We start from the raw sequence: 24861 nt of genomic DNA on the forward strand, positions 1-24861 counted from the left end.
GCAGTGATTACAGCTCTACGTGGCTGCTTACCAGCTCCTTGTAAGTGCTGTTTTAAAGTGTTAGTGCAGTTGCATTGACCCTGCATGAAGCAGGAGGCTCTTCCATGCCCTCTGAGCAGAAAAACAGAGAGCTTTGAAGCCTCTGGTTTGAGGAAGATACTTTTAATTTTCTGTGTAAGGCATCACCTGCTGAGGATTTAAATTTTGCAGATAAACCCCACTAAAGAGGAGGAGAAAACAGAAGACAGCCTAACTGCTCAAGTGCTGTTCAGTTCTTTTTTGCTACTTCTGCTCACTTTTTTTTCTTAAACAAAGCCAGAAAATGATATAAAAGGATTTGTGAAGTTAGGCATCCTTTACAAAAACCCGGTGTCTCAGATTCTCCAGCTGAGGAGCAGAAAATTTATATTTAGTAGACATCCTTTCCACTTTAGCTATGTCTATATTGCTACCAGAAACTTTAAGTCTCTAAATCCAGCATTGGCATCATAACTGCGCTGATGCAGAGCCCAGCAAAACCTCTCTGGAAAGCTACCTGGGCAGCCAGCCTGCGTTGCGCTGCTGTGGTCGCAGCCAGCTTGCTGGTGGTACCCCAACCAGCTGGGTTAAAGCTTGCTCTGGTGACTCAGTGAGAGCTGTGGTCTTCACTCACAAGTCCATCTATTCTCAACCAGAGAGGTCTCTCACCAGTTGACTTTTCCCAGAGAAATGCTGCCAACTGCTTTATACAGGAAATTTTATATCCATGAATATTTAATAAGAAGGGATGATTTCTAAATTGTTCAGGCTGAAGCTGAGTGAGCTCCTCAATAATGGGCTGTTGGACCCATTTCATATTTTACAGTCTCGTCACGTAAAGTCATTCCATCTTTTTGATGTGTGCTCCAGGTTTGTCTCTGCAAATATAAATGTGCCTGAACACTCCTCCATGAAGAGTCCCTCCTTTGTAGGCATTAAAGGTCAGTTGTAAATGTTCTGCAGGAGTAAGGCTGCATTATGGGCCACTCCAGCATAAACAGGTTGGTCTGCGCTTAAAAAGTGTCAACCAAAGCTTTAATGGAAGAACATAATTCATTCCTGGGCATCTTCAAGCGAAAGAAACTGCTCAAAGTCACTCATTTCACCAGTTTCACATTTCACCAGAATTGTTCTTTCATAGCCCTTGGCCACTATCAGTTATTCTGGGTAATTGGCGTTCTACACCTCTTCCAACTTGCCTACCACCCCAAAAGATTAATCCCACTTATTGTTTTACTTTATATTCTGTGGGATTTTTTTTCTTCTTTGGCTGGGTATTTTGTGATTTATAAAATCATAGAGCCCTGGAACAGGCCAGCATCTCTAAGAGACTCATCTTCCTAAATTTTCACAACCCCCCTTCAGGTAGCAGTAAACTGCAATCCTTTTTTCCATGGGTATTTGCAAACATTAATAAACTAAGTCTCACAGTCAATCCCATATGCTTGAGACATCTTATCCCTTATGTGGCTAGGCATCTGAGCTACTGATGGATTTAAGTAAAACTGTTGGGTGTGTAACCCTGCTTTGCTATCACTGCCATGTGTCTTGTCTGCAGAAGAACTCCATCTCTCAGCCTCTTTTCAGAGGGAAAAAGATATTTTGTCCAGCAGCCAAAGGGAAATGCAAGCATCCTGGTGGAAAACAAGCTGTTTCAAAACCCTGGCTGCAGGCTACCCACACATCACAGTGTCAGCCAGGCTGCACATGCATAGTTACAGGGAATAAAATAGAGAGGACCTTCTGTTCCTATTCAGAAAGGTCTCTACCCATTCACCTACACCAAAGGATCATCGTCAGCTGCCAGCATTAATTTGTTCTCCTATGTGTGGTTCCAGCCAAAGGAGGGTAAAATAAGTCTAATTCTATCCAGCAGGGGCACTTGCAATGCAAATGCTAGCCCATATATTACAAAACATTAATGCAACCCACTTCTAAATTACTTGGGGTAATTTCTGATTTTATTTATTCCTCCTTTTCTTTAATTACCTTCTGGGAAGAGAAGATGAAATATCAGTATGGAGAAAATCGAATATGAGAAACAGCCCATTTTTATTTTGAGACTGCTTCCCTTGTAATAGAAGTTTATTTAAAGAGGAGCTTGGAATAATCCAGTTTAAGCAAAGCAAAGCACTCTACTAAAGCCAAACTGTGTGTGGGTGTGCTCTTGTCAGGGCTCCCAGAAAAGGAGGGTGGGAAAGGCTGTTAGTCAGACCTCAGATATTGCAGGAGATGTTGGTTACGCTGGCATTTTCCCTTGGCACACCAGTACAGAGCCACTACTCCGGTGTACTGGAAGAGGGTGCATCCCATTGGGCAAATCCTCAGATAACCTGAGTTTCTGCTCTTTTGTTGTCCAAAAAGAAAACCCCAAGAATATGTGGGGGTAAGAGGTGCCCACTGCAAGGGCCTAGCGGGTGGGTTAGGAATGACTCTCTGCTCCTCTGTCTCTTCTTGTTGTTCCAGCTTGTGCCACGTTTGTGGCAGGTCCCAGGCTGGGGTCTGGTGCTGTTGCTTTGTGCCACCTGCGGGGGGTTGTGTTGTATAGGGTGGTCCCACCTCATGCCGCTTGGACCCAGGCTTGAAGCCACAACAGTCTTCAGGCATAGATCCTGCAGACAAACAGTTAATAAGGGTCATAGCTTATTACAACATTTACAGAGAACTACCCACACGCTCAGTATTCTCAGAGCAAATTGTCTTTTGATGCTAGAGACTTCTCAGAGTTCTGAAAGTCAAGAGGAAGTATAAATCTTTGCATTATCTCAGCTTACTTTTATAATTTGTTTAAATAATGGGTTTTTTTCTTAGTATATTGCTCTTTAAAATTTCTATGGCAACAGCGTAGCTAGGATATATTAAGTAAAAGTAATTTAGGCATTAAAGGCCAGTGATTGTATTCCTTAGAAAAAGAATCAAATAAATTGATGAATAGCTCTTCAAACAGTAGGCGAGACTAATAAAGAGGATAAAGTACAATACTGTTTGCACTGCTGGATTTGAATGTGTAAGCATCATCTTTCTTTGTTACGTATCCATGGATTTGATTTTTAATTATTTGGCTTGCAGATAATATGTTATGTTATTTATAGAAAACTGCATATTCCCAAGCTCTGCACTGTAAAATCCATATCTGTATTGGTTTGCAGTGAGCACCAGAACAGTAATGATTAATTATATTTAAAATAATAATTAAATTTCATATGATGATAAGTAAATTAGCACTGAACATAGCATTTGTTTTAAAATAAAATAATGCATAGTTAGGCATTTATTTCCTAGATCTATGAGAACTACTTTAGACAATAAAGGGTGCAGAAAAACTCGGAGTCTGTATAGATATTGATTGATATGTTCAGGGTGTATTTCAGATATTTACCCTCTGCTTCCCTTCTCCAAGGAGATCCTTCCCTGGTCAATTCTTTCCATCGATTTTGAGTCTGCCTGCTCAGAAGCTGAAAATGCTGATTGGATGCAGCAATTGATTGCAAATACATTTTATGATACTCTGCTTCCATATTTTAAAGGGGAAAATTTATTAATGGCAACAAGTCTCTGGTTTTCCCTTTTAAACATATCAATCAAACCAACAGCAATTTGCAAACTCCTGGACGTTTTAATTTTCCCTGAAGTGACCCCTTTTATGTTTTCTCTCTCCCTGCAGACAGTGAAATCATTCCTCCCGACTGCCTGCGGCCCCGCTCCTTCACTGCCATCCGCCGGCCCTCGCTGCGGCGGGAGACGGAGGACACACGCCTCTCGGTCAGCCTGTGCGACCTCAACCTGCAGGAGGAGACCTTCCACATGATGGCCACCACATGTCCCATCCCACAGAACTCCCTCAACTCCCAGCACTCCCACCTCCTCCCCTCCCAGCTGGAGAGCGACCTCCGCTTCCACCACCTCCGGGGACCCCATGTCAAAATCCTCGATGACCAAACCGTGGCCCGTCTGGAGCATGCCCGGGAGGAGAGGACTTTGGTTTTCACCAGCAGACCCCTTCGGATCAACGAAACCATTTTTGTCAAAATCAACAAGTCCAATGCCGTGCGCACGGGGACGCTGTCCTACGGGGTAACGTCCTGTGACCCCAGCACCTTGCGCCCCAGTGACCTCCCCTATAACCCCGAGTCCTTGGTCGACCGAAAGGAGTTCTGGGCCATCTGCCGAGTTGTGGTGCCCCTCCAGAGCGGAGACATCCTGGGATTTATGGTGAATTCAGATGGTGAGCTGCACTTGAGCCACAACGGTGCTGGCACTGGCATGCAAGTCTGCGTGGACTGTTCCCAGCCCCTCTGGATGTTCTTCGTTTTACATGGTGCAGTCACACAAATTCGGCTGTTGGGTATGTCAGACTCCCTTTTTCAAACCTTGCACACAAAACAGCAAGGAGGGATGCATCATGGGGGAAGGGTGGAGGGAATGAATGGCTCCCTCCCTGCTCTAGCAACAGGTTCAAATTTTGTTTCCATAGAAGGAAAAAAATATACAAAGGTACATATGTAGCACGTGGACATGAGTTTCAAGAATTACCTCTTTGCACTGCTCTAGCATCCTTCACGTGACAGTCTCAAAGCTCTTTTCAGGTAACGAATTAAGCCTCAGAGACATCCATTAAAGTACAGATGAGTTATCACGGACCTAGGAGAACCAAGGAAGGGGGAAGAGAGGTGCTTTGGGCTGTACGGCATAGCCATCAGGAAAAATGAGATCTGATTCCTTTTCCTGTGTGTTAGTTATCTGGCATGACTGATTTTTCAAAAAGAGCGGTGGCTTTGCTTTCCCCAGGTTCCTATGTGAGAGGCACGTTAGCAAGCAGAGGGGAAGCCATGTGCCTCATGATCCTGGTGCTGCACAGAGCGTGGCACTGAGCAGCTCAACTGGAGAGGGGTTTTCTTGTCCTCCAGTCTTATTTAAAGCAGTGTAGGTCATGCAGGTTGATGGAGCTCTGAAGAGCTGGCATCTTTCTCTTGATATTTTTGCTCTGTTTTGAAGCTCTGTTAACTGAAGTACTTCATTTAAATGCTGAAAGTCATGTTTTGAAGGTTGGAGGGAGAAGCCTTGAAATAGCATTTGCTCAGGATCAAATTGCTTTTGTGTGTGTGTATTGGACACAAGTGTAGGATGTGTTTGGCCATGAATTTGGACCATATCATGGTTCTGCTGGTGTCAGTGTCAGAAAGTAAATGATGGATTATTCTGAGAACATGGTGATTCCTGGTACTCCTCTAACTGGAGATGATTTTTAAATGTTCCTTTCTTATTTATATTGTTATATTCCTATAAATATAAATATATTCCTTTTTGCTTCAAATCCTCACCAGATGAAAAACTGATTAGATGGCCAGGCCCAAAGAGTTGTGGTGAAAGGAGATAAATCCAGCTGGCGGCTGGTCATAAGCGATGTTCCCCAGGGCTCAGTGTTGGGGCCGGTTCTCTTTAATATCTTTGTCAATGATCTGGATGAGGGGATTGAGTGCACCCTCAGTAAGTTTGCAGACACCACCAAGCTGGGTGGGAGTGTTGATCTGCTCAAGGGTAGGAAGGCTCTGCAGAGGGATCTGGACAGGCTGGATCGATGGGCTGAAGCCAACTGTATGAGGTTCAACAAGGCCAAGTGCCGGGTCCTGCACTTGGGTCACAACAACCCCTGCAATGCTACAGGCTTGGGGAAGAGTGGCTGGGAAGCTGCCCAGCGGAAAAGGACCTGGGGTTGTTGGTTGACAGCCGGCTGAACATGAGCCAGCAGTGTGCCCAGGTGGCCAAGGAGGCCAACAGCATCCTGGCTTGTATCAGGAATAGTGTGGCCAGCAGGAGTAGGGAAGTGATCCTGCCCCTGTACTTGGCACACCTCGAATATTGTGTTGAGTTTTGGGCCCCTCACTACAAGGAGGACATTGAGTTGCTAGAGCGTGTCCAAAGAAGAGCAACAAAGCTGGATATTCTAGAGAACAAGTCCTATGAGGAGCAGCAGAGGGTACTGGGGTTGTTTAGCCTGGAGAAGAGGAGGCTGAGGGGAGACCTTATCGCTCTCTACAACTACCTGAAAGGAGGCTGTAGTGAGGTGGGTTGTGGTCTCTTCTCCCAAGTAACAAGCGAAAGGACAAGAGGAAATGGCCTCAAGTTGCACCATGCAAGGTTTAGATTGGATATTAGGAAAGATTTCTTCACTGAAAGGGTTGTCAAGCACTGGAACAGGCTGCCCAGAGAGGTGGTTGAGTCACCCCTGGAGGTACTTAAAAGATATGTAGATGTGGTGCTTAGGGACGTGGTTTGGTGGTGGACTTGGCAGTGCTAGGTTAACAGTTGGACTCAATGATCATAAAGGTTTTTTCCAACTTAAATAATTCTATGATTCTGTGATGATTCTATTAAAATGCTCCTCTTACACAACACGGGGGTGGGGGGTGGGGAAACCAATCAAAAGCCAACGAACACCTAATTTTTTAGGATTTATAGACAGTCTTTGAAGATAAATTGTGTTGAACATGAACATCTCTCTGCAGAGTCCAGTTCATCTTAATCACAGTTTGAAATGCCCTACATAATTTGCTTAAAATTGACCATAGACCTATGCTGTGAGTGTTTTGTGGCTGTTAAAGGCCCACAGATGACAAATGTAATACTGGAATTTATTTCCAGGAGTCTAGGACTCAATCCCTGATAATTCAGCCTGATTACATTTGTTGTGAGTACTTTATGTAATCCATGGCTAGCTCTGCTCTCTACCAACATGTGATTGTGATGATGGTAGGTGAAGTCAAACAGATCCCAGTAAAGTAAGAGATTAAATGCTCCTGTATACGTTAGAAGAAAAACATCCTTAGGTCATTGAGTTGCTGGTAAAACTAAGTAATCATCCAGTGCTTCCTTTCATATGAGAGCACTAATTCTGCCAGTTTTTGCACAAAGTAACTAGTCTGTTTGCGATAGACCCTGAAGTAGGTCTGAGAGGATGTGTCTCACCAGAGGGACATAATTATGGCTTCATACAGAAGTCAGCAGAACATGCACTTGAACGTAGGCCTTCTGATCCTGGGCAAACCTCCTGCTAAGCAAATAATTTCCTAGGCCATGCGTATGTCCGCCATACCTGCTCACAAGTTCAGCCCAAACCAGAACACTCCCAGGGCGTATTTTAGATAAATCTGTGTTTGGATCCATGAAATGAATTCTGCGGAGTTGTAAAACTCCTCATTACCTGTATATGGGCCCATATAACAGACTTTTCTGGCCTCGGTCACTGGAGGAGAAGCTGAAAATGGGCTATTGTTCTTAAGTGAGATATAAGTGAAAAGAACCAGCCTTGCTGACCTTGCCTCCCTCAAGAAAAAGGTAGGACCCTGCTGAGTGTACAGCTTTATCCACTTCAGCTTGGGCAGCAAGCTGCTATCTCCTAGTTAAAAGCTATGAAATTGGAGCTTGCCTATAATTTTAACAGGTATTTAAATACAAATAGAGCTTTTCAGACCTATGTTTCCAGTATAAAAATGCTGGGAGCACTACAGTCCCAGTATCAGTACAGTGTCAGTGTAGTGCAGCTGCCCAGAGAAGAGCACTGATGCTATCCCAACACTGCACGTCTCTGCTACTGCGGTAATTATATGGATCAGCAATATTCCGACAGAAGGCAAAGAAAATAATGAACTCCCATCTCTAGCTTTTGCAATGTTATTGGAGAGGTGATGTGCACTGTTTGCACTGCAGTGGAACAGATTATGGTGCTTGCCATAATATCTGTCATTATAATATTAGAAAATGTAAGAAGAATATAAAGTGTTCATCTTTCTAATGACAAGCTCTGTCTTCAGAATGCAAACAAGTGTAATTTTGTGTCATCTATCTTTTGTAGTTTGAGCTTTATATCACAGGAGAAGACATGTTTATAGCAATCTTTTTCTAGTTTTAATGGAAAAAGTGAAGTTCCATATCCTTGAAAGAAATAAGACACATATACTGCAAGAGACATAATTGTTCCAAACCTATCTTAAATAGCAGATGTAATTCTATTTCTGGGGGCATACCATTATTAATCAAAGCAATGTTATGCAATGTTAAGGGAAATTCAGCACTACAGCCAACTATAAAATGAGATGAAAGTTGCTGGTTTTGCTTCCTCTCCAGCTTTTCTGTTTCATCTGGAAGATGGAGAAGGTGGAGAACAGCAATGCCACTCTTGCACCTAGAGGTGTTTTATTTTTGACTCAGAGAACAAGATGGCTCAACATATTGATTACTAGATACTACATTTCATGCCTTGAGATTAGTTATCTGATCTTCACCCAGAGCAGGACCAAGCTCAAGTCTCTCCTAGCTTGTGGCTTTACCACAGAAGCTGACATTTGCTGACCACAGTTCCTCCACAGTGTTGGGGATAGATTTGTTTCCTGATATGAATATCAGTGGACACCATCTCTTCCCAGGCTCATGGACTTACAGAACTCTATAAGAGAGGAGGACAGTGTGGAGTTGGTTTGATAGTAAAGAATTTGGCCTTCTGTTTCCATCTTGTCAATCTGGCATCATATACTGGCAATGTATTTGCAGTAGGAGAAACAAAAATGCAGAAAATAAAGAGGAGGATGGCAACACTTTTTCTTTATGTCACCCCAGCAAAAGGAAAATAAATGAAACCCAAGCACCCCTATAGCCTATAGAGGCCACAGTGCGAGGTAGAAGGATGTCATTTGTTGCAAAGAAAAAGTTAAAAGGCAACTTGACCACATGGAGGGAAGATAAATGAAAGAGGAGGGCATTTTAATGTAGTAGATAATAGCATAACAAATATCAAGCTGCTGGAAAATGAAGGGACGCAAATTTAAATTAAACATAAGTGAGGGTAATTAACTCATGAACCAGCTATTGAGGGAGGCAATAGATCTTTTTGTCAGGATTGGAAACCTTTCTAAATATTTTATATGTGAAGTGCTGGTCTTAATTCAGAAATTCTGTGGACTACGCACATAGGACAACCAAACAAAAACATAGAACATGAGGCATGTAGAAATGAAACAGTCTTTGCATATCCTTTAGGAATTCCATTAGTTCAGGCTTGGGTTGGATTTTTTCAGGCATCATTCCTGTACAGTTGACAAAACCAGCCTATTAAATTTGTTTTATTGCTTTCAGCTTTTGCTGGTAAGCATTTCAGCTCCCACAGTTTTAGCGACAGCTCTGAAAGTTTGAAATGAGCCAGTCTAGATACCTTGGTTTGGTTTTGGTCTGGTTTTGGTGATGCAATTAATTTATGAAGTTAAATTGATTGACCCCATAAGGTTTTAAAATGTATGACTCATGTCTGGAGGAGCTATCATGGCAATAAGTTTATATATTTAGTATTTGGGGATCCAAATGGTTGGGGATGGATATTCTTTCTTCTTTTTTTTTTTTTTTTTTGGTCTCAGAGTGAATCACCAGCATGTGAACATCTTCATTCTCCTCCTTTATTTTGGTGTTTTGGTTTTTTTTTTGTGGGTGTGGTTTCCCTTTTGAGTTTCATCCATTCCAGTAATATTGAAGTTTTCATTTGAGCAGTGAAACAACATGTTCCATCAACAATCATATTAATGAAGCTGAGTTGCCAACTTGTGTCCTTTCGATCTATGCACTTCAATAGCTCCATCCCCACCAGAACAGCTGCGTGATATTGCAGCTCTCTGGACGTCCCCGAATGGTGGCTAAAAGTCTGAAAAAAACAACCCGAGAGCCAGCATTTGGTGTAGGGTAAGTCTGTGTTCACATCCATGGTGGATAAATGTAGAGTGTGAGTGGGCTAAGCTCTCCTGCCTCCACTACCGTGAGCATTGAGATGGGGCTCCTACTTAGCATAGCAAGATATTTAGAAACCAATTTTTGCTGACGTTTCCATCCTTCTTTCAGACTTTCTTGAAATTGGTCCATGGACCATGGGGAGGTGAGGAAGGAAGAGCTGGCCAGTTGCTCCCTGGCTGCCCTAGGTCTCCAGCATCCCGTGGCAGAGCACCTGTCTCTTCCAGAAAAGTTCTCCGCTCTGGATGCAGCTATATACTTACTTTGCACATATGTTAACTGCATCCAGCATGCAAAATATTCAAATGATTGTTGGTGTGTACAGTTGTTATACACACTGCCCATGGTGCAGAGAGCAGGTACAGTATGTAGAAAATTTTCTCACACAGGCAGGGAGAATCCAGGATTTTGATTCTCCAGCTCTCAATTTATGAGCTGCTTAATTTTGAACAAAGCTGGCTAGTTGTTGGCAGTAGTAAATCATACACCCTCATCTCTGATCTCAAATGTGGCCAGTAGGTTACCCATTTGGGAACCTGACCCTTCTCTGCCTTGGTCCATTCCAGCGATGTGGAAATTGCCAAGTTAAATACAGCACATGAGAAACCTGATAAATGCATAACATTGTTGTACAGAAATATAATTAATTGTTTCCTTTAACAAATGTTCAATTAGAAGTGCCCCAGAGTCATATTGTCCATATTTTATTTTTATTTTGGAAACATTCCCCACTTGTATGGAAAATGGACTCATTAAGCTGACTGGGATCTAACAGGCCTGTGTTGTGTGGCACTTAACTGCCTGGAGTTCCTATGCACTGCAGAGTATGTAGTATTTTATGGTGTTAGAAACTAGGCGGGGAAGGAAGAGATTTAATATTCAGTGCCTCTTGGAAAGAAATCCACTCGTATTAATTGATGCCTCTTCATAAACCCTCCTATCATGCATGGTTTTATCTTTCATTGCAAGTGAAGTACACATTACTGATGTTAAGTTTTAAGAACTGCACAAGAGCATTACAGTGTCCATAACTTCTGGGCTTGATTCGAGCACTGCACAGGGCTCTCCATTCACATCCTCTTTTATATTCATTGTTTTGAAGGAGAATTAGCACAAAGAGAAGCTGTTGTGTTAGAGAGGACAGGATGCTTAACAACTTGTGCCTTGGAAAACTGCACAGTCATGGAGCATTGGATGCAGTCAAATGCTTGTCCCTTGCGGTCAGTGACAGCAATGTCAGAGTTCATACCTGCTTGTGGCACCTTTGTACCATCCAGGTAAAGCCCTCATCTCACGTGACACATAATTAACCCTCACTCGCTACGGGTAAGTCAGTGGGCATTAGCTTGTGTACTGAGGTATCAGCCAGCATCTGGGTAAAGCAAGCGGATCTCCTCTAAGTGAAAGCCGCAGGGCTGGCAAATGTCTTGTCCGCTGCACACTCTCCTCACTAGGTTAATGAACTATCCCTGCTGCAGTGAGGTGTTCATAGTAAGTGATGTATAGATCTCCCTTATCTCATAACGCCTGTGCCTGCCTACAGTGAATATACAGGATATGGGATCATATACCAGCCGCTTTGAACTGCGACTTGTCTGTCAGGACAGATAAAATCTGCCTATTATTTGGACTAACACTGGCATGAGTTAGTTATTCTGGCTGCTGTGAGAGTGACATAGCAGACTAAATGCTTTCTTTTCCTTCTTTGTCAGATGCCTTTTCATGCAGCAGAGTCTCCCACAGAAATTCAGAGCAGCGCTGGCCAAGAAGAGTGAAAGTATTTGTTTCCTGCATGTATCTGCCACCCTATTTATATACGTCCCTCCTGGAGAAGCACAGAGCTTGATGGTGCTGGGTTAGGCAGCAGTTTTCTTTTTGCTCGCAGAACCACTTTTGCTGTGGTCTCCCAGATACTCTGAGTCAAATGGCCATTTTGAGATGGAGCTGAAAAAGGTGCTGTTATGTACAGAAGCATTTTCGGTCAGGGTAATTAATATCTGTGATCTTTTAGAGTGCTTTTTGGTTTGTTTTTGTTAAACAAGATGAAAGCTCCAACTCTCATTTCTTCATGCAGTTCAGCTACTCAATCCAGGCTTCTTTTTTTACCTCTTATTGATCTAAGTATCTGTCTGGGTGTTCTGTTGGTCTAGTATTTCTCACGTTGAGAGACGGAGCCCCATTAGAGGCTCTTTCACTTCAGTTCAGCTAGATGTTCATTGCATGGTGTACATGCCCTTAGGATTTTGCAGGATGAAGTCCTGAATAGCTGCTGAACTTCACCTATCAGGTCAGGAACGATACAGTCTAAGTTTGCTGTGTGCTCTTGTCTTTCAGACAGCACATTGGGGTTGTGCTGTGAGAGTTGCTGGATGAAAAACTTCTGTGGTGTCTGGAGCTTTCATATTTCTTCTTCTTAACTGGAGTGTGCATTTGACTGCAGAAGGGTAATAAATGTGCTGGTGCCCTGCTGCCCTTACGGACACAGCAGACAGCAATGCTCCAGTGAAGCCGTAAAGTACACTCCTTTTCTGATCTATGTGAAAGTCTGGACTGCCGTTCTCCATGTTGTTCGGATCTAACTTTACTTCCATGAACAGTGGTTGTCTGACACCCAGCTGCAAACACAGGCCTTATGCTTTTGCATGCAAAATCTGCCAGGCTGCTTTTTGACCTATTTCTGGACATTTGTGTAGCATAATGCAAAATCCCTTATGTTTTCATGGACTTGTAAAGAACAAAATGTAATATTGTTCTGTTTGGAACACTTTTTGAAACCCCCAGGAAATACTTGAATGCAAAAACCCATGGATCGTCAGCTGATGTTGGTCACCTGAGAGGCAGACATGAGTTGCAGCACAGAGGCTGGGCTCTGAGAGTGTGGTTGGCCAAGAAACAGCGAGCCCAAGGGGAAGGAAGCTCTGGTTTCTGGTCAATGCAGTATTGTTCCCATCACCGTGGGAACATAACAAATGGCTGTGTAAATACGTGTATTTTATAGCATTCACAAGTGATGGATATGCTTACATCCTTCCCTAACAGTATTGTTGATCTTTAACTACCATGTGCCTAGGCAGCAACAGGTGCTTTGTTCCTTTGTTTTAGCATGATGGATTTAAAAGTCCCTGTCGGGCAAGACCTGAGTGGCCCTGAGGGACAGAATAGCTCTCCTCCAGCCTTGGCTGGAGGCAAGAAAATATGATAATGTGCAGAAATGTACATGGCTGCTCTTTGGAGCAGCGAACATGCTGTGGGTAGGGCTGTCATTTTAATATTGAGACTGCCTTGCTGAAACCATGTTTGGTGTTTGCAGCTCTCTACAGCTGATGGACCATTTGTGTTAATGAAAACCAGTTACTGAAATAAAATGTGGAAGGATTTAGCTCTTGCAAAGCTTTTCTTGGTAAAACCCACCTTTTAGTGGATGTGCCACTAATGGAATACCAAGGTTTCTGGTATCAGTGTGAAGGGTGAGGTGTCAGTTGGCCATCTGCCTGGGGGACATCCAAAGAAAGAAACTTCATCTTTCTTCCTGAGAAAAGGTGGAAGAAAGTACTCAGGAGATCGCCGTACATTGGGTCTTGCCACTATATTGCAAGGTCAAGAGAATACGTTTAGTGTGCTGTTCCAGGTTCCCCACTGTATCTTCAATATGAGCTTTTTTTTTTTTTTGCTCTTGTAATATGTAAAATAGCTGTGTAATTCCACCAGTCTGCATTCTCTAATAGTTACAAGTATCTCTCTACCTTTTTCTGAAATGGGAGAATGAATACAGGAAAAAATAAAGTGGGAAAGATTTACACAAGCTACACCCATGAGCAGGAAAAAAAAAATGATGTAGGAGATTTTTCCAGTAAGATAATAGTAAGGACCAAAACTGAGATCCCAGTCCTACCAGTGTTGGACATGTTTTTTTACCAAGGGTGTTCACATACGAGTGGTCACTATAAAGCCAAAGATCTGTAGTAGGTAAGATTAAGCAAAGATATGACTCTTTACAGGGTTAAGTCGCTCTAGTATCCAGTCTCAGTAATATTATGGCTCACTCACACTGCAGGAGCCCACATGTTATGGGACGGCCTGCCATAGGCAGATGTTCACATGAGCTCAGTACCCACAATTGTGCCAGATTTTTGAAAGAACCTTGATCCTATTTAGATAACAAAATCAATGGTCCTGATACATTGAGAGTGTTAAATGTGAGAATGGCTATCGAGCACTTTTTGAGATAGAGGAATTATTTTAGCTGACAGGCTTAAAAAATCTGGCTCATAACAAAGGGAAATCAAGTTGAGAGTTTTGAAAGGCATATAAATGACTATGACTGTCAGGTGCCCAGTGCTGACTGGACTAAAATGCATGAGAAATGCACAGTGCTCTTGAGCACCCTTAGATATGCCAGATTTCAGCAGCTGTTCTAATCTTTTCCACTGTGTGCTGGAAGCTCTGGGACCTGCAGATGAATGGGACAACACTGAAAAATCTGTGATTACTGCTGGTAATTACCTGATCTTTATTAGCTGTCCTGTTTATGCAGCAAATGTGTTACAAAAAGAGAAGGGGCTGTCAATGTGCTCCACATGATACTCAGCATATGGGCAAGTCAGTATGTTGCATAAGACTTTATCTTCCTTAGAAACTATGGCAGGAGTCTCCCATATTTTATCTCTTAGGTACAACCTTTAGTTGAGATCTTGGCATAGTCCTTAAGATGGGTATAGGTAAGGAAAGCCCATTGAAATGGTGAAGACTATCAAACTATCCGAGGTGGAGAGTATGCGTTTACTGACAGCATCCTGTAAACCAAGAAAAACAAAGTTCAAGTTGGATGGGTTCAAAGGGATAAAAAGGATAGCTCTGGAGTGCAGACTGAGTGGTTATATATTATTTTTATAATGCTTGTGACATAGTCATTAAGAGCCTAGACAGGTAATGCAAATAGCAGGGGTTGAGTGAACCACCTGAGATGATTGGTATTACCAGAAAGCATTCTGGGGACAGAAATCATTATATTTATTCCTGTTTGCAGCCAGCAAACACTGGGTATTGCTCATTTGTTTCTTTTCTTCTTTAAAAGCGAAGTCTCCAGACTATGCAATCCATGTTTACACTTCAAAGCAGCAGGCATTTTCACCCTGTGGAGCCTGGTTTCTGCAAGTCTTGCACAAGCACCATCCCAGTGCGCTGATGGAAACGTTGTGCTTGCAGGCCTTTTGGGTTAGGATCTGAAAAGGTGCAATGGGACTGTATAATGTTGAATTTAGTTTTGAGGAGGAAAGGGATAAGAAATGGAGACAGAGAATTAGTAAAATGAGTCTTACTTTTGTCTCGTTATGAATATGAACACTCCTCCCCACACTGGGACAGTATGAGGAATGCCCTGGTCAAATCCCAAGAAGTTACTGGGTACCTTTCAGTGGCCGATGGATGTTTTTCACTATCTGATGGAGTTCAGCCTGTTGTCATTATGCTGTCCCAAGCATGGCCCTGCCCCTCTATCACCTGTCTCAGGAGTGGATAGCAGATTAAGAACTGTGTTATGACCACCTTAAACTGCTAGTTTCCCAACCTTCAGTGATCTAAAGTCAGCAGTAATAAGGAAGCAACATGCTCTTTTTCATTACTTTACTTTTCTCTCCATCTCAGCTGTAGTTTGAGTCTGGGAGTCTTAATATACGACTTTGCTAGCAATGGGTTGGGAATAGCTGCAGAGCACATTCATGGCAGCTACTCCCTGCTGTAGGCCACAGAGATGTCCTGGGGATTTATTTGCATTATAGCAAATGCCCCTAAGCATGCTCAGAAGGAGAATACAGACAGCACATTGCTCTTCCCACCTGTTCCGTTTTGGTTTTTTTGTGGATGTTTTTTATTCTCTCTCTGAGGCCTATGCAGTAATAAGCAGGTCAACATAATCACTTTGTTATGAGAAAGAAATGTAGGAATAATATTCTTACAAATTAATTAATGGGGAGAGGTAACTGAAAAAATTTCTGTATTTTTAGGGACTATTGCCGTTGTATCTGGCCTTCTTACCAGTGTAAATCCTTCAGTGGCACAGCTCTCCCCAGACAGCTGCCATTAAGAGAGATGAGCAAAAAGATGTCTTCTTAAAAGTTGGGGCAGCCTCAGGAGATGTCCCGAGAGTGGACTGCAATGTTCTGGGAAATCACACTGTTCGCCACAGTAGACACAGAGAGCCAAAAGCATCTCCAAGGGCCACAGCTGCTGTATTTTGGTCACAGTTAGGACAGTCTATAAAAGGGCAATTATGGTTACAGGTAACTACTCTCATAAAAATCACAAATGCTGAATGGGACCCCAAGAGACTACCTACTTCACCTTCCTGTTCTAAAAGAGCTCTGATGGCAATGCCATAGCCTCTCTAGGAAATCTAGAGATTCAGTCTTCTAAAGACTAGAGCTTCACTACCTACATCATGTCTAACCCGAATACCTTAGGAGTCTAAACCCACGATTTCTTGTCTTACCCAGAACGTTCACAAGGAACATTGTTTCTTCTCTCCTTTTAGCAGCCTGTGAAAAATGTTGCCCTCTTAAAAGCATAGAATCATACATTTTAGGTTGGAAGGGACCCCGGGGAATCATCTAATCCAACCTCCTGCTCAAAGCAGCGCTAACTTCCAAATTAGCACAAGACCATGTCTGGTTGAGTTTTGAGTATTTCCAGGGACAGTGCTACCACAGTGCCTCCAGGCTCCTGCTCCAGTCCTCAGCCAGCCTCATATGACCCTAGATTGGTGCAACCTTTCCATAACAGGCTGGCATTGTTGATTTGTGATCATCTGGTGACCTCCAGCAACCCCCGGGTTTTTTTTCTGTAGGACAGCTGTATTTGTAATTGAATGGACTAATTCCCTGTCCTGTGCTTGGGTAGCTGAGTATCTCTGCTTAAGTGCTGCAATTGCCATGTGATCGTATTGAATACCATCCCATTTATTTCTGATCCTATTTCCTGTTTGGCAAGACCATTTTGAATTACAAACCTTTAGCATACTAGCAGCCTTTCCTGGCATGATGTCATCTGTACAGTCCATGGTAACACTCTCTTCTACTGAAAGTATAATACTCTCTTTCCTTGTGTGTGTAGACATATAGGTTTGTTTATTTGCACCTCTCCCAGAGTGATGACAGACGTACAGAGAAAGAGTCAATCTACTTTGGATTTTGCTAATAATTGGACTTTGCAAAGATAAAGCAGCAAATGGAATTGATTCAAAATCCATTTAAAGGTGATTCCAGTGTGTTTGAGATCAAACATGAGATAAGTTAGCAGCAGAGACAATTTATCTGTGGGCTTTACAGAGAGGAAGAATGTTTCTAAATCATTATTTCAATTTATTTATTTAGAATTATTTAATGGTTTAAAATCACGGTCTGAAAGCTAGCTCTTGGTGGGAGCTCTGTGCACACACTAAGCAGTGTTTGGCCTTGAGCATATGGATCTGGTTTTAGTTAAGCCAAGCTGGCCACACTCATTCCACCCTGCACATGATCTCATTCCATGCTCCTTGTCATGGTATCTGCACTCCATCCAGCAATAGATTAACAGCATGAGTAACGTGTCTTATGTTGAGCATTCCGTCACCGTGTGTGTCTTGTTTGGTAGAGAACTCAGAGTGTCTTAAACAAAGCTCTATACTTATGCTGGAGAAAAGTCAAGAGCTGTGCCTTGTATTAGGAGAAAGAATTGAGAAGGTGTGTGCTGGCCCTTGGGTAAGGCCATTCTGGGACTCAGACTAGCCACAACCAGAGGAGATTGTGGTTTCTGCACTGATAAGCTCTCCTTGCACTGTGGAAAGGCTGTTTGCACTACTGCCAGCATGCCTCATCAGCTCATACTCTGTGACACTTGGGGCACCTCCAAATTTCTTATTAGCCCAGAAAAAAATGCTCTTAATAGTCTTTATTTTGCCTTTAATGAAATGACCAGGTTGGTGTTAGAAATGCAACGTGCTGTGTGTCAGCCAACTGGCATAAATGTCTCCAGGCTGCAGGGATGAGAGGGAAGGCTTGAAAAACATGTTCAGCTGCTCAGCATTCATATTTGTTCTGTGTGCAGTGAACAAGCTGAAATCTGTGCTCCTGCTGGGCCTGTTTACAGTGTGTGTTACCCACAGGGCAAGTTTTCTGCTACGGTCATCTGTCAGATTGGAGGGGAAGGGCCATTGCTAGTGGCTGTCATTAGAGGCTGCACCATTCTCTTTGCGTATTTACTGAGCTAAACTCCAGCCTCAGCTCCCATCTGTGTGATAAAGGACATGCCTCTCTACAGCATCTCAAGTGTGAGAGCCCCAAAGCCGTTTTTAGAGGCTAATTCAACTTCAGATTTTGCCTGTGAGCAAAGCACGCCTTGTTTGAAGAGGGGTAAAACTGAGGGACTGAAGGCTGAGGCAAATAACTTATTCTCCCATACGCAGTCCTCAGAGCAGATTTCTGACCCAAACATGACCCCCCTGCAGTCCCTGTGCTACTCTCGAACTGCTCAGCCTTGTTCTACTAAAAAGGGCAGGAGACATTAGCATTGGCTGCTGCTGTGCTTTTGCTTGTTTTGCACAACCCACAGTTGACACTTGGAGTCCCTGCTTCCCAGGTTTGGCCCTTCTTCGCTCAGTAGCCTCCCCGCAAATAGGAACTGAAGGACCTTTTTGGTGCATGGGGTTTTCCTGGCCTCCTGCTGCTGCTTTTTCTCTGGGGAGTAGCCTCCGACTCATTGAGGACACTGGATCCAAACCCTCCATGTCTCCCAGCTCCTTATTTGGTAACATAAAGAAGTCAGCATTTTAGTTCTGATTTGGAGTTACCCTGATTGTCTTCTCAGCTGGGGAACTAGAAACTTTAACTTTAAAACCATAGGCAAACTAGTTCTTACCACCAAGAAACCATACCTTGGTTCATGCACTTGTATGCTGCTCTCTTGCCACTGTCTTACTGAAGACCAGGCTGCAGCGTTAACAATTAAATTCCCCTACAAAACCTTTGCATCAGCTAGCTAGAGTTTTAAGCATTCCCTTTTTTCCCTCTTCTGGAAGGGGCTTTAAGAAATACTATTTATAATATATATAATAACAGCAGAAGAAACAGGCTGAGACAGAAGGAGGGTGCTGAGCAGGTTGTGGGGCAGAGCTGGGTTTTCTGGCAGACCACACTAACACAGAGGTGGTTGTGGGCACTGACAGCAGGAGGTAGTAGAGCTGGCAACACCTACAAGGGCTTTGAAGGGGGTCTGCACTTTTGAGCCAGACATGTGGGAAGTGGAGAAATCGTTCCTGTTTGGGGGGGGGGAGGTGTCCTAGTTCATCCCAGAGCCAAATAAATGCATTTTGGTGACTTGTCTTTTGGCTGGCCTGAAGAGGTTTATTCCCAGATTTCTGTCCTCACCTGCTAGCCCCATATCTGGCAGAGGCCACCTTACAGAAGAGGCAGAGCAGTGAGTAGAGCTAAGTCTTCCTGATTGCCAAACCCTCGTGTTTGTGTCTGGGAAGTCCTTGAGTGACTTTGCATGAAGTTGTCAGAGCCTGGGATGATGCATTTTGTGCTGGGTTAGCGTAGAGTGTTTTGACAAGGTGATACAGTCTTGTGCTGGAGTCCAGCCCACCCTACTGCAGGCTGTGTCCTCTACTGGCTACAAGCCCATCGCTGGATTTAGTGCTGAGGGTGCATACGAGCATGAAACCATAAGGAAGGTAACTGCATATAATGACTTGAGACACATTTAAGGGCAGGGCAGAAACAAAGGGTTATGATGAGTAAAGGAGCTCCAGCAGATTTCAGGGGCTCTGGGAGCTCAATGTCTCTCCAGGGCCAGCTGCTAGCATTTAAAAAGGCATATGAGGTTTGGTTTTTTTTTTCCTTTACATCTTCTCTAGATTTCATGCTGATGAGACACAAATCCTGGCAAGTGCTGAGAGCTGCACCCCTGCCACATACCTCCAGTGCTTTGTCAGCCCCAGTTTTTAAAAGTAACTGTGGGTTTCTTTTCTTGTGGTGCAGGTTCCACCATATTAGCCGAACGGCTGGGGCTGTCCACACCAAGCTCGCCCGCATCGACACCCAATTCCCCCACCGTACTCTGCAGCGGTGTCTCTGACCCCATATTGTCTACGTGTGGCTCTGGCCCCCTCTGCAGCTCTATCAGTGGTAAGTGCGGTGGGATCCCCCTTCTGCCTTTCCTTTGCCTCCCTCTGCCCGCTCCTGCACTGCCTCCCTTCACGGTCTCAGGCTTGTCTCCCAGAAGGGCTCTAAAACCACAATGATCAACAGAGTCTCCTGTCAGCTCCATTGGGGAGGGAGAGCCTCTGCAAAGTCTATTTTTGGTTTGTTTTATGTGGAAGCCACTTAGATGCCTAGACAGCAATATTTCTCCAACCCTTTTCATCATGAAAGGTCCCAAGGGAGCCAGCAGAGTTTCTGTTATGTGCGTGGCCCTGTGATGCACAGCTCCTTCTGGGGAGCTGTGTGGCAGTGACATGCTGCACACTAGCTTAGACTGGAGTTATGTGTATGCCTACCGCCCCCCTTTCCCTCTCACACACCTACAGTACCCTCTTCAGAAAAAGGCAGTATTGGTATTTCTAATTCCAGTGAGATCTAGATAAATTTACATGCAATGCAAAATGATAGGCTGTTCTGCAGCATTTTTAAATCCCCAGGGACCCGCATGATCCCAAGGCATTAATGGTGGGATGTATAACTTAGTCCTTGTCATTGTCCAAACCAAGACTGGTTTTTGCTGAAGGTACCTGACAGTGTTAAGTCTAATAACTGGTGACAGCAAACATTCAGATTTTTAATGGTTTTTTTGGGGAAAAAAAATGGAAATTTTCTCATCTTGCTACCTCATCTGGCTTCACTGGGGAGGCCTCATTATGGGTGTGCTGCAAGTGTAATTGCTGCAGCTCCTCATAGCTCTCAAAGCAATGTACCCACTCTGAGCTAGATGCTGTCCATGCAGGTACCACCCCACCTCTGTCCTGAAACATGCACTCAGGATGATTTGTAGCCAGGCATTGTGGTCCCACATCAGCCCTGCAGATGAAGCATTGCTTGTCTTGGGAGCTGCTGCCACCGTGTGCCACCTGGCCTCTCCCTTTTCAAAGCAGATGGCTTGATCCATCCCTCCTGATTTTTCCTCCTTTGTTAATGTTTAGACAGTGGTTTGAAAATGTGAAACTGCTCTTTGTCCCTGCTTTGTGAGCACAGCTGCCTCTGGTTTGCTCTATGTGGGCAGCAGATCCCAGCAGATACTGCCTTTCTGCTGCCCTGAGCCTTGGCATGTAAACCAGAGCTCAGTGAGTGGGACAGTAGGTCACAGGAAGGACCTCTGATCCTGGAGCATCCATTTCTGCTAGGGCACGGTTCCTCCCTCTGTAGCTGGCTTCAGGGCAGAAATTGCCCTGGGATGTCAAGAAGCCTTTTAAGCAGCATGACTTACCCTGTTCTTTGTGTTTCAGGCACAGCTCCCAACTCTCCCATCAGCTTGCCTGAGTCACCCATCGCCCCGTCCGTCTCAGGGCCCTGGGGAGATGAATGCACCATCTGCTATGAGAACATGGTAGACACAGTCATTTACTCCTGTGGACACATGTGTCTCTGCTATTCGTGTGGGCTGAAGCTCAAGAAGATGGCCAATGCTTGCTGCCCCATTTGCAGACGGGCCATCAAAGATATCATCAAAACATACCGCAGCACTTAGAGCAGCAGCAGATGCTGTGGTGGGGACTGGGCAGGTGGGGAGGATGCTGTGAAACAACACAGGTCTTGGTCTCTATTCATCAGCCAGGAGATTCAAAAACCATCACCCACCACCACCCTGATCCCCTCTTCCATGGACAACAGCTGAGACAAGTTTAGACGCTGCTTTTCTACCCTCTGAGCAAGACCTGGGGCTGAACTCCAGTGTGTCGGGGAAGTTGTGATGGACTACCCTCCCCTGTGAATTTTAAACTTTATCTCAAAAAAACCCCAAACAAACCACAAAACCAAAACAAACGAGGTGGCGCAATCATCCCTTTTCTACACCATGCACAGCGGAGGGGAATCTCCAATGTTTAGCAGGAACAGCAAGCAGTAAAACTTTCAGTGCTACACATCTCCTTCTGGAGACACCCTGCATGCAGAGGACAGCTTAGCAGAAGAGGAGAACCAAGCAACGTTTCCATGTACAACCAGCCTAACCGTAGAAAGCCCCTTAGAAAGGACAGAGCAAGACAAGCTTTGACCCAGCACGCGAGGTGCAGTAAGCTCATTCACAGCAGAAAGGCTGGGACCAGTGCAGAAAAGGACCCAGGATTTGTGAAGCAAAACCCATCCCATGACTGCAGGCAGAAGAGCAGCCCCATGGCAGCCCGTCAAGGCCCGTCCGCCACTCCTCCCTCACTGTTCCCTGGTAGAGGCATTCATGGCAGGTTTGGCAGCCAGCACTGGCACTGGCCTTGCTCCAGCCCAGCAGCGTCCAGCCTCGTCCTGTCGCCATCCGGTTGCATGACAAGCAACTCTCAACCCCCATGACCACCGATTTTCTGTGGCTTCTCCCAAATGGTCTCCATGCAGCACAAGGGATTTGGCAGCATCTCTGCCCCTATGGGCCTCCAGTAGAGGAAGATGTGTCTCCCTTGCCTTTCCTCCTCTTGCCATCCAGACAGCACTTGTGAGGGAGAAAATAAAAGAAAAAAAAAAAGAAACAAAGACCCCAATCCCACTGGGGAAGAATGTAAAAAACCCATGTGTCTGCGGGTTTCATTTACTGGTAACTTTATCACTGTGCTTTAAGACAAAACCAGCCAGGTGGTACTCAAACCTTCACAGCCAGCCCGCTGGCAGGACATGGCTGTCCTTACATATTAAGAAGAGAGGAAAGTTATAAAAAAACCAAAAAAGATAGCTTGAGGGGTTTGGTTTGCTTTTGTTTATTTAAATAACTCCCCTTCCTGCCCCGGTTAGGGACCCGACTGTCCCCGTGGTGGGCGCCTGCAATGGTGGGCGCCCCCATGGCTGCTGGCCTGGCTCAGGGCTGGCAGCCCTTGGGCCCCAGCAGGGTGGCTCCGCAGCAGCAAGAGCTGCCTGTCTCCCCTCCGGCCCCATCCTGCTGCCTGCCAGGGCTGTGTGGGAGGAAGAGACAGTGTCTGGGCCCTGAAGGGTGATCAGGGCTGGGGCGCAGCAGCAGTGGCATTTGCCCTGCCATGTTGCCTTCCAGGTAAGGCCAGGGAAGGCCATGGAATTACACCCCATCCTTCTGAGCCTTTTCCTGTGCTCCAGCATATGGTCACTGATAGGACACGGGAGACCAGCATGGCATAGGGATAAAAGCTTTTAATATACACAGCCACTTGCTGACAGGACATCATGACCCCCACCAGGCAGCACGTGGGTGAAGGAGCACTCACAGAGGCTGTGCCCAAAAGCACCTGGAAAACATCCTCACCCTGTCCTCTCAAGGAAATAAGAAGAGCGGCTCCTAGCTGGAGAGCACATTGTAGAGCCTTGCTCTAAAGGCACTGCCATGACTGCAGCCTGCCACAGGGGTCTGCAGCCACCCCAGCCTGCCCTGGCAGGCACTACTAACTTGAACACTGATATTCTGGTTACAGGGATTTACGTTATTTATTTCCATACCTGTCACGTACACCCCTAACCCAGCTCTACCCTGCGCTCCAGGCTGGCTGGCAAAAGCCCAGGAGCACCATGGCTCAGGTGCCCGGATGCCCGCACTGAGGGGTGAGGGGAGGCCGCGTTGGCATGAATCTGCGGGGGGTGGGGGGGAGTCACAGCAGCCATGCCAGGGGCACTGCTGGTCCGCAGGCACGCAGCCAGCCTCCAGCTTGCCCGAGGACAGAGCCGTGACCAGCAGAAACAGGGAGCCTGTTTCAGTAGTTAGACAAAAGTGAGTGCAAAGATTTTTAGAAAGAAGGAACCTAAAGGGTAGGAAGGTGTTGATGAAACAGTGGATGTGGGGAAACGTGCAATAAGCAGCCTCCCGGGCCTTCACCACACCAGTGGGACTGGTTCCCTCCATGCAGGGCAGGCTAAGGGGTACATTTTATTTTTCAAGAAACTCCATCCATGGGTACCAGTGCAGTGGTGTGAATTCCCTTTTCACCCATCAGATTCAGAGTGTTTTAATATATGACTGTGTTTGTTTTACTGTGGACCAAACTCTAGGAGTTAGCAGAAGCTGAAAGCATCCCCCAGCATCCAAGCTTAAAAATTGGGGTTAAGTCCTGCTCCCAGCATCAGTTGGCCTCCAGTTGTGAGCAGGGAAGAGGATAGCAAGGCTCTCTCCACAGAGGGGGAAAAAAAAAAATCAGCAAAAGCAGTTACAGTAACAACAATCCTAACCTTTTGTTTTGTTTGACTGGTGTAGGTTCCCACGTACCTCTGTGTTCTTGTGTCATTTGCATTTCATTGCTTTACTTTAAGATGTTTTGTGTTCTGTTTAAAGAGAAGAATAACTCATTGTGAAAAATTGGATAACTGTGATTGTGAATAAAGTTGATTTAGGTATCCTGCAGCAGCATGAGCAGCTGAATATTTACCATTTCCATAAGCGTGGCAAAAAATGAGCAGTGCTATGGCAAGAGGCTGGGATAAGAGCAATGGTGGCATGACAGCCTCTTCCTTGGGGGGAGCTGGGAGGAGAGAGCTCAGGCTTTCCTTCATTGCTTGAGGATGAAGGGGTATTGACAGCTAGTCCCCTGATGGACCCCCATACACACATAAGCAATAAAGGGCTAACCATGTTCCTGCAGCTTAAGCCCCATGCTCCTGAGCCTTTTCACATCCTCCCCAGAGAATGGTCACAGCTTCTTGTTTGCAGAGTCTCTCCTGGGTGCCTGTAACAACAACAACAACAAAAAGACAACCTCACCAGCACAAGAAAGAGAAGACACACTGCAAGGAAACCAAGAACCATGCTGCTCAGCCTGGTCGGTGCCAAGTAAGGGGCTGGATATTAGGTGGAGCAGTAGCAATATAGCCATGTGTCGTCACCACAGCTCTATAGAGACATGACAGCCCAACACCAGACAGGAGGTTACCAGCCCTGAACTGAGCGACATGT

General features: G+C 44.9%; 1 protein-coding gene across 3 annotated transcripts in view; it reads left to right on the forward strand.

Moving 5' to 3' along the window:
- NEURL1 (neuralized E3 ubiquitin protein ligase 1) overlaps window positions 1-24312 on the forward strand; it is a 168343-nt gene extending 144031 nt beyond the window's left edge. For all 3 annotated transcript variants that reach the window (XM_064464073.1, XM_064464075.1, XM_064464074.1), the window contains exons 4-6: window positions 3683-4363; window positions 19797-19943; window positions 21257-24312. In XM_064464073.1, the coding sequence (XP_064320143.1) occupies window positions 3683-4363; window positions 19797-19943; window positions 21257-21498 (1070 nt within the window). In that variant the 3' untranslated portion in view covers window positions 21499-24312. The remainder of the gene's footprint in view (window positions 1-3682; window positions 4364-19796; window positions 19944-21256) is intronic.
- Window positions 24313-24861: the final 549 nt, after the last annotated feature.

Source organism: Phalacrocorax carbo, chromosome 12, assembly GCF_963921805.1.
Source record: "Phalacrocorax carbo chromosome 12, bPhaCar2.1, whole genome shotgun sequence".
NCBI lineage: Eukaryota > Metazoa > Chordata > Aves > Suliformes > Phalacrocoracidae > Phalacrocorax > Phalacrocorax carbo.